At 41.8% G+C, this 10,663-nt stretch overlaps 1 protein-coding gene across 1 annotated transcript; it reads left to right on the top strand.

Moving 5' to 3' along the window:
* The first annotated feature begins 5,494 nt into the window (after positions 1-5,494).
* LOC143859738 (putative ubiquitin-like-specific protease 1B) lies at positions 5,495-7,053 on the top strand. Its single transcript, XM_077370395.1, has 5 exons — positions 5,495-6,022; positions 6,129-6,224; positions 6,311-6,529; positions 6,617-6,714; positions 6,805-7,053. Exons 1-5 carry the CDS (start codon positions 5,912-5,914, stop codon positions 6,950-6,952), a joined length of 672 nt encoding a protein of 223 aa, XP_077226510.1. The 5' UTR covers positions 5,495-5,911; the 3' UTR covers positions 6,953-7,053.
* The last annotated feature ends 3,610 nt before the right edge of the window (positions 7,054-10,663 follow it).

Below are 10,663 nucleotides of genomic sequence, written 5' to 3'. Positions count from 1 at the left end.
CGGAAAGCACCCCCTCTCGCCGGAATTCAGTTTCCTCCCCTACACGAAGGTAATTTTCAAATATTTCTTCTAGGGTTTATTTTATTTTGGGTTTTTTTTAGGGGTTGGATCTCACACACTTTCAACAATGTATGTTGCTCTACATTGCTCTCTGAAGCTCTTTTAAGTGCCTCTTGACAAGTGTGTGAAACGGATATGCATTAGTATGTAATTTTTAAGGCTTTGAAATGGTTTCGAAGGGGTTTCATTTGGAGGGTTTCGGAATTTTGAGGGTTTCAATGGGCTGGAACTATTAATTGTTAGGAAGAAAATATCTTGATATAGGGTTTGTAGGTTTTGAAACGTTGGGCATTGATTTTTGGTTTGAAAGGGTTTGATTTAGGGCTTTAAATGGTTTCAATGGGTTTGAACGGTTTAGGGTTTGTTGTAGGGTTTTTCAATGCTTTAATTTAGGGTTTCAATGGTTTCAGTGGTTTGAATGGGTTAATTTAGGGTTTGGTTTCAATGGTTTCAATGGTTTGAAAGGGTTTCATTTAGGGTTTGAAACAGCATCTTGGGATTGAAAGGGTTTCATGTAGGGTTTCATTATTTTCATTTTGGGTTTCAAAGTATTTCAATGGTTTAGGGTAAAATTTAGGGTTGATTTAGGATTTCAATAGTTGTGAATGGTTTGAGTTAGGGTTTTAGTTGGGGTTTGAATTCTTTCATTTAGGGTTTCAATGCTTGCAATGGTTTAAGGGGTTTCAGTTAGGATTTCAATGGGTTTCAATGGTTTGAAAAGGTTTCATTTAGGTTTTCAATGGTTTCGGCATATTTCATGTTGGATTTCACTCTAGTTCATAGGGTTTCATTTAAGGTTTGAAAAGGTTTCAATGGTTTATGGTTGCATTTATGGTTTCATTTATGCTCTGTATGGTTGCCGGGTTATTTTTGTTCCTGGGAGTTATGTGGGAGAAAAAAATACCCTGGGAGATAGGTCGGAAAAAAAAGTCGTAGAAGTATCCTGGTAAAATAAAAATCCCATGTTTGGTTATGTGGGAGAAAAAAATAGCCTGGGAGATATGGTGGGAAAAAAATAACCTTTGTTTGGTTGGTTGAACTGTTGGGTAGAAAAAAATTCTTCTGAAGCTTATTATTGATTCCTGAGTTTATTTTAGTTCCTGGGGTTATGTTGGGATGGGATGAAAGGCAATCATTACAAAAGTGGGATTAAAAAATTCACCCCACAAGTAATCATTACAAGAGTGGGATTAAAATAAACCTAGTGGTAAAAGGCAACCAAACATGGGATGGGACCAAAATTTAACTAACTCTCCCACATAACTCCCACGAGCCAAAAAGAACCCGGCAACCAAACAGAGCATTAGGGTTTCAATGGTTGCATTGGGGTTTGAAAGGGTTTTATTTAGGGCTTATGAAATTGGAACCAGTATTCCATGGAAGTTGGATCCATGGAACCAAATATTAGAAAGTTGGAAGCAGTATTCGATGGATCCTCTATCTAGTAATATTGGTTCCAACTGTGTAATTTAAGGTTCCCTGGATGCGCTAATCAATAATCTGTTCCAACAGTCTAATATGTGGTTCCAACTGTCGAAATTGTTGTTCGAAAGGGTTTCATTTGACTTGGTATTTCAGCATTTTTTATTTTCGGTGTGAAAGGGTTTCATTCAATGCGTTTCATTCACTTGGGGTTTCAATGGTTTTGAGTGGTTTCAATGGTATGCATGGATCTTCTCTGCGGTAAAGAGTGGTTTTGTTTGAAGTTTGTAAATGTTTTTAAATTCAAGTATCTATATAGTGTTCCATGTGTGTAATAGTAATTAAATGTGGTTTGAAGTGTGTTATACTGCATCGTACTTTAGTGAATGGAATAATAGTGTGTTTGAAGTTTGTTTTCGTTCAAGTATCTTGTCCTGGTTTCTGCAGAGAAGAAGTGGAAGTGGTTCCCTTTTTCGTATTTGCAACCCCCTAAAAGTGTAAGCCAAAACCCCAATATAGAGATCATGCCGCGCACAAAGAACGCGAAGAAGACTGCCACTGTGCCCCAACGCTCTTCCAGCCGCAAACGGAAAGGGAAGGCTGTCCGTGAGCCCTCCCCTCCCTCACCTTCCTCCGAGGAAGCCGAATATATGGGCGAAGGAGAGGAGGATGTCGAGGTCGGCTCCGTAAAGGCGGCATCCTCCGTCCGTCGTATAGAAAGGAAGGGCATATTGCGAGGTAGGAAAATCGTCTTTGAAGATCTTGCCGCATATGATGTTCGATCCCTTTTTGTGGCCTTTGGATGGGTCAATTTTCTCGGAGTACATTGCGATTCATACCCGACTCTTGTGAAACAATTCTATGCCAATTATAGAGTCGACGAAGATTATAAGTTCTTCCAGTCCACAGTCAATAATAAAACCTTTCGCATGACCATGGAGAAGTTTTGTGAAGTCGCCTCTCTTCCCACCACAGGCGACGAGAGTTTCTTTTGGCCCGGTACCATGGATGACTTTGATCGTTATATGGTTGATCCTGTCACTGCTTATGGGGAGCTTGGTTGCAAACCCCCACCTAATGACGGGTCAACCAACGTGTCCTACAATTCCCTTAGCCGTAGGTGCAAAGTCCTACACAAGATTCTGATCAGCAATATCACGCCTCGCGGAGGTAATAGTGACATGGTCCGGCCTTTTGAGGCGTTTATTATGTATCGACTTCTAAAGGGCTAGCCCCTTCACCTTGGCTATATCATACTTAGCTTCATGGAGGACACCAGGACAAAGGCCTTGGCTAGTCTACCATTTGGGATGCTTCTGACACGTATCTTCCAGCATGAGAAGCTGATCGAAGGTAGCGAAGAACGCGTTCGTCCTTCTAATCCAATGAATCGTACAACTATAAAGGCAATGCGACTTGATGACCAGAGGCCCGCTCCACCACCTCGTCCGCAGGCTCAGCGTGTACCGGCAGAGGAGCTCGTTGCACATCGTCAGTACTTTGACGAGAAGTTTGCTGCGCTTTCTCAGCTCCTTGCATCTCATCGTGAGGACCATGTCGCGACACAGCAGGCTGTGAGCGCCCTACGCACCGAGGTCTCCACCCTCCGGCAGGAGTATGGGACGTCATTCAGCTCCCTCACTGAGCAGGTTTCTTCACTCAGCGAGTTCGTCCGCCGCCTTCTGCCCCCAGATCATTAGGTTGTTGCTGCCGATGAGAACTGTACATGATCCCTATGCAGTTATTTACTTTTTGGTTTACTTTTTTTGGCATGTATATGGATGGTATGTTATTATGGTTGATATTATGGATTAATGGATGGTAGGTATGTTATATTTGGGTTTGATATGTTATTATGGATGGATGAATGGATGATATGTTATTATGATTGTTCAATTTCTCTGTCTTGGATGACTGGTATGTTTTCATGGTTGTTATGAATAGCAATGGTCCTACTAATCCAATGAATGGTACAACTCTAAAGTGACTTGGGGATATTTGTGAGGCCTTTATGGATAATTTTGATTCTGTTTACCTGTGCATGGGACTAACACTGTGTTTCAAGTGGTTGTCGCTGCTTTGTACAGATTGTGTTTAACTTAAGGATACAAAGGTTCCCATTTCTTTCGTTGCGGGTTCGTCATGGTGATTAACTTCTCCATTTCCATTTGCATCTCCTTAACTTTCTACCTCAACTGTTTCCTAATAGCTTTTTTTGCAGGCCAAATATGTCTTCTCTAGATGCTGTCCTTCCCGCTTCCAGGAGTCCTTCAAAACGTTCCGGTTACATGATGCGCATAAGAATTTGATAAATGAGACCCCATTCAGAGATTTGGTACTACACAAGAACCTCGAGGATGTGGAGTTGCGAAGAGGATTTTGTCGACATTGGTGAGAAAGTGGGATCCGAAGCGGAAAGCATTTAGATTGGGGAGCATTGTAGTTCCTTTTCTAGTTAGTGATGTAGCCAAAATATTAGGCTTAACTATGAGAGGGAAGAGGGTGCAACTAGATTGGGATAGCATCACAACGGTGGATGGTTGGAGGTTTCGGCTTCCAACAGCCACCTTCGAAGAGGTCGTAAATGTTATTCATGCGGAAATGGATTCAAATGAAGAAGAGTCGATAAAGTCCACAGTGAAACATTTGATATTGTTATTTTGCAGTACTGTGTTGTTCGCACAGAGGGATCACAAGGCATGTTCTTGCCTATTCCCTTATATTGATATGGGGACTATAGGAGATGTTGCGTGGGCTTATCTCATTCATGAATTCTTGGTCCTGTCCTTAAATTCACATGCTGCACTTGGTGGGAAGGGCCATATATTGGGTTGCTCTATCATTTTACAGGTAATTTTCCATTCATGCCTTATAGTTACTTGTTTCTAAATTATTAGGAGTGCGTAAATAATGTAGCCGCATTTCAGGTATGGGTATTTGAGCATACCACGTTCTGGGTACCTGATTACCCTGATGCTTATCCACGTCTATTTAAGTGGATCGGTGAGGATACGAAGAAGACGGAGCATAGAAAGTTGATTGACCGTGTTTGTGATGGGATGGTAAAACCAACTGAGGTGAGAGATTAATGTTAATTGGTCGTTGTATGTATGTATGTCTTGCGTGTTGTTTTATTACATTCGTATTTGTAATAAAAAAAATATGACATTTATTTCAGGTGGTTCTGATGGTTAAAACTATGGCGAGAGAGGAAGCCCTACTGCTCGGCCAGGTTGAGGCCGACGTTGTTAGTGCTGTAGAGGCTTCAGTGGGGGATTCGATTGGGGCAATTGCGCCTACAGTGGGGGATGCGATCGGGCCAATTGTGGCATGTAAGGGGAGAGAACGAAGAAGGAGAGGGATGAAAGTAAGAGAGGGACTTCTGAATGCGATCGGGCCAATTGTGGCATGTAAGGGGAGAGAACGAAGAAGGAGACGGATGAAAGTAAGAGAGGGACTTCTGAATGCGATCGGGCCAATTGTGTCATGTAAGGGGAGAGAACGAAGAAGGAGACGGATGAAAGTAAGAGAGGGACTTCTGAATGCGATCGGGCCAATTGTAGCATGTAAGGGGAGAGAACGAAGAAGGAGAGGGATGAAAGTAAGAGAGGGACTTATGAAAGAAGTAGAGGAATCTGCATCTCATAGTTCTTCGTTGGAGACGATAGAGAAACTTGAACGTGAAGTGAGGGAGCTAAAAAGTGAAGTGGGGGAGCTAAAAAGTGAAGTGGGGGAGCTAAAAAGTGAGTTCAGTCAGTTGAAAGGGACAGATTCATTGAAGAAGAAAGATGTACAGTTATCGGGTGAGGAGGAGAAGGTAGTGAAGGATAAAAAGAAATATAGTCGAAGAAAGAAGAAGCAAACAAATGATGATGAAGAAATGGATAAAACAGGACATATTGAAAAGAAAGATGGGGACGTTGGGATAGGGAGTGATAAGGGACGTTCGGAGGGTGGATTAGTAAAAGATCCAAAGACGATGGATATTGTAGAGTTTGGGTATGATGTTGGGAAAGATGTGGTTGTTGATCGAAAAGACGAGATCTATATTAATAGTCAAATTACAGAGGATGACCGAGAGGCTGCAGCTAATATAGTTGCTATCTTGCTTGACACTCCCGAAATGAAGAGTAAACAATGGAGCATTGAAAATAATGTAAAGCAACGTCGAAGGCGAACAAGACCTAGTAGAGCAATGAGATCGCCATATTACATAGGCCAGCGGAAATTCAAGGATGCTCTTGCCAAAGTCACCGGGCCTGCAGCGACCAAGGTGGATGCATTGGCAGCGCTACAACCTTGGTAAATTCCTTATAACTTAGATTGTGTTGGAAAGCCCGTTTCATTTTTTGGAACTCTATCTTCTCCGATCAAATTCATAGATAGGTTGTTTCAGTAGAATGATCTGAGCTAAGGTCCATAGAGGGAGATGACTTTTTACTGGATTTGCAGTGACAAAGTCATTCAAAGTGATGGGTACTACATGTGTAAAGAAGACTTGCTTCTACTAAGCGATCGTAGAGGGTGGTTATCATCTCCGGTAAGATTTTATGTTATTTCTTAGATATGGTTCATTGAGTAACGTAAAGAGTGAGCGCACATTTCTTATTAAGTTCCTTCTCGTTGACCAATGGTCTGTTTTGTAGATCGTTAATGTATATACAGACTACTTGAACTCGCGGGACGAATGTTTGCGAAAAGAACAAAAGGGAGCATGCATTTCCCTGACTACCCATCTAGCTGTGAGATTCAAGTGACTTACATTACAAGTAATGATTTCTATATTTGAAGCTGCCGGCAATTATAACATTTCTTTTCGTGGTTGCAGCAACTTATAATAACCGATAGATGTGAAAATCCCGAAGTATGTTCCCGATTCGTACAGCGTCTAGAGCATATCTCAGTTAAAGAGCTAAGAAAAGTACTCATTCCAGTCAACATAGATTTGGTTCATTGGGTTCTTCTACTCTTGGATATGGGTCAGTGTACCTTCGCTCTTTACGACTCGCTAGTCGCTCGCACGGATCCTACAAGGGTGCAACCCCTTGTGAGTACTACCCTAAGTCCAATTTCGTAAGCCAAATATTAATTTCTGCTGACTACCTGCATAACGTACTGAATTATTGATTTGTAGGTTGATTACCTTGTTGAATGGTTCAAAAGGGTGAAAGACATTGATATCAGTGCATTCCCCATTGATGAAGTCGTTGTTCGGCCCATACAAAATAACGGGTGATGTAACTTCCAATTACTTGAGTTACGGAAATCTACGTAAACGATTAATTCTAATTCTTATTGTTGCATATTCTTCATGTTTTGCAGCTACGATTGTGGGCTATTCGTTTTGAAAGAGATGGAATACCTCAGCCGTGACGCTAGTTTGGATTTCACGCAGAAAGATATTACAGCTATGCGAACTTCTCTATTTTCTGAAATGTTAAATGGGGTGTATGGGAAAGTATCCATTTAACTTTTGGGAGGAACTGATGTTGTAACTTTATAGCAGGCACTCAGGTGTAAGTAATTTTGGGACAGTGAGGTATGGATTGCCTCTGGAAACAAATTTTTTTTTATTGCACTCCATTCTGTTACATGTGGGATGTGATAAGCTAGTTGGTTGTACGAACCCAAATCCATTCCCAATGTGATTGGTTTTCTTAGAGCGAAGATCAACCTCTTCTCCCATGTCGAGGGATGAGTCAGCCCTCCTTTCTACTGAAATACACAATTCTTGGGTAAATTTCATCATCGATTTGAAAAATGGAAGATTACAAGGTATTTATATCAAATAAAACCACTTAAGAGCTAAGGGACCTAATCTTATAACTGTTCTAAAGATAGGATGAACTAACATTTATAACTCCACTGACAATTAAAAGCAACATGAGATCATTCGGGAGTCCGATTGGACCGTCGGAATACCGATTCGGATGTCCGACGATGCATTCGGACTCCCGAATAATGGCCAGTGAAACCCAAAAAGTACTGGACATCCTTCGGGAGTCCGATTGGACCTTCGGAATTCCGAAGAGGAAGTCCGACGATGCATTCGGACTCCCGAATGATGGCCAGTGATACCCAAAAAGTATTGGACATCCTTCGGGAGTCCGATTGGACATTCAGAATTCCGAATCGGGAATCCGACGATGTATTCGGACTCCTGAATTATGTCCAGTAGATACCATAAACTACTAGAGATCCTTTAGGAGTCCGAAGGAACTATCGGACTTCCGATTCCGAATTCCGACGACGCATTTGGACTCCCGAATGATGCCCAGTTGGAACAAAAAAGTACTGGACATCCCCGGTGATGCCCAGATTGGATGGCAATTCTACTTGCATGAATTCGGGAGTCCGAATTAATCGTCGGACTTCCGGATAAGACTTCCGAAGGTTGTTTCGGACTCCCAAATAAACCCAGATTGGAGACCAACTCTATACACAGAGTGAGAAAGAGAGAGAGGATAGAGAGATAGAGACATAGAGAGAGGTCAACATAAACATGGCAATAACAAAACAAAAGTGTTGAAGCAGTTGTTCGAAGATGAACAGGGTGTATCCAATAGCAATTAAAATTGTGGTTCCAGACAAAATTATTCAACCAGGTGTTCCAAAATTGTGGTTCCAAAAAATGTACAGTTCCGGGCAAGTAGTAGATACAACAACGTATAAATTGAACAATTTTCATGTGAGAAAGTATCATGTGTAGTAACAAGGTTCCCAAAATCATTGCCACTTTTTACAATTTTCGTGTGAGTAAGTATCATGTGTAGTAACAAGATTCCCAAAATCATTGCCACTTTGTACAGAAAAACCAACAACTCCATCCCTAAGTAAAGAAAGGAGGTGCGAAGGACACTCCGGACCTACAAGAGAAAGTTGGTACAATCAATAACAATTATGGGTTTAATATGAAAATCATATCGAGTGCGTAATAATGAAACATACATGTTCTGTGTAGGTGCGGATGGACCGATGGGAGTCATATTTAACTGACGATTTACGAGGGGAGGATTTTTACACGTTCTTTTGTTATGTCCAGGTTCCCCACATGATTTGCAGTTGTGATGTATTCCAAATTGCAGCCCTCTCTCTATTCGTACTTTTTTCGGTCGTCCGGGCTGTCGTCTTACTCGCGGTGGCAATAGTACTACTAAATCATTGGATGGCTCGGGCCATTGTGTTTGATCTAAAGTTGGATGAATCACCTCCTCATACGTACTCCGATATGTTGAAGCCAAAAACCAATCCTGGCAGTATTTATATCGGTCAAGCTTATTTAATCCCATAGCTGCTATGGCATGCCCACACGGCAATCCCATCGTTTGGAAAAGACCACACGTACATGTTTTCTTCTCTAAATCCACACTATCCGTATGAGTGGATGAGAGCACTTCATATTCATTCCAACTACACGCGCGGGGTAGAAACTTACTACCAAACAAACATGATCTGTCCAACCACTTTTCTGCTCTATGAGTTAAATGCGTTTTCCATGTAGCCGCAGCTTTCCGGCGAAACTGGAAGAAGTCTTGTACTTTCCATCTAGTGTGATCAACTAGAGCAGCAATCGGCAACTCCCTTGCGCCCTTCAATACGTTGTTGAAGCACTCTGCTGCATTAGTGGTGAGCACATTCCACCTGGCCCCTTTAAAATGTACATTAGCCCAATTTTCTTTAGGAATATCAGATATCCATTTCTCTGCTTTTTCATTCTTTGCTTTTATGAGTTCCATCGCCTCCTTATGGTCACTCTCCCTTAAGGCATATGCCGCTCTCGAAAATAGTTTACAAAGTTTTTGACTCTTAAAGGTCTTCAATAGATTGGCATTGAGGTGACGAATACAGTAGCTATGGTATGATCCCGGTAATGCTTCAGCAACAGCTCTAACCAGACCCTTCATCCGATCGGAGGAAATCGTAAATTCATTGTTGTTTTTTTCTATTGGCATCACTCTCTGGCAGAGTAAAACAAGAAACCATAGCCAACTGTCAAAGTTCTCGTTCTCAACCACAGCAAAAGCTAACGGAAATAATCCACCATCACCATCTACAGTTGTCGCAGGTAATAAGATTCCTTTATATTTCCCCCGCAAATGTGTCCCATCAATTAGTATCAGGGGTCTAACTGTGCGACTGAACGCACGGATGCTGGGGCCGAATGACCAAAATAAACGACCAAATGTGTTATCTCCACTAGCCCATAGTTGCCGGGTTCGGTATACACGCATAATGGTGCCGGGATTACATCTCTCCATCTCCTGAGCATATGCAGGAAGGATGCGGTAAGAAGCCTCCGCATTTCCACACATAATTTCGTGTATAATGACCTTCGCATTGAAAGCCTTCGTATAGCTTAAGGTTATACTCCACTTATCCTTGACGTATGCTCTTATCAAACTAGGTGTCACGTCTCCTGGACGGGGAAATAACCCTAGGCAGGTTTCAGCTGCCCAAGATGCTGTGGCAAGGGGATGATCATTACCACTCATCGTACTTGAGCATGTATGCTCTGGCACAAACCTGTTCACCCTGACAGAATCCAGGTAATTTGTCCTAGTAATTTTGAAAGGACAACTTCCATTCTTGCATCTAACAACATACTTTGTAGGTTTTGAGTCTACTGGGACGAATACAAAACGCCTATCAATTGCATACTCTCTAACTTTGTTCTTAAATACTTTAAAATTCGGGAAGATTCCCCCCACCTTGAACTCCTCAAGTCCTATTCTCCCCACATTTAATTCATCCACAACCATTTCATCTACTTCCATCGGCTCCCTTGTATACGTATTACCGAACGGGTCGCCGATAATGTTATGTACACCATCCTGGTCTCCGATAATGTTATCTACACCATCCTCGTCCCCGATAATGTTATCTAAACTATCCTGATCATCTACACCATCCTGCTCTTCTCCGAATCGGCTGTCATCGTCCTCATCAAAGTCGTCATTGTCCTCATCAAAGTCCTCATTACCATCCTCGCAAATGGCATCATTAACATGCATATCACTATGAAAATCCCTACTGAACCGTGCATCGTGCCTGTATGGTAAGGAAAGGACTAGGTTAGAATGAAATTCAATGAGAGAAAAATATAACCTCCCAACTAAATATAATTTCTTTAATTTATTACATGGAAGTGCTCTTATGTTCAGTTGTATCTTCCTCTGTCTCA

This window comes from Tasmannia lanceolata, unplaced genomic scaffold, assembly GCF_043159265.1.
Source record: "Tasmannia lanceolata isolate RefF3 unplaced genomic scaffold, GAP_Taslan_0.1 ptg000036l, whole genome shotgun sequence".
Classification (NCBI taxonomy): domain Eukaryota; kingdom Viridiplantae; phylum Streptophyta; class Magnoliopsida; order Canellales; family Winteraceae; genus Tasmannia; species Tasmannia lanceolata.
This window is presented reverse-complemented; position numbering and strand designations above follow the sequence as displayed.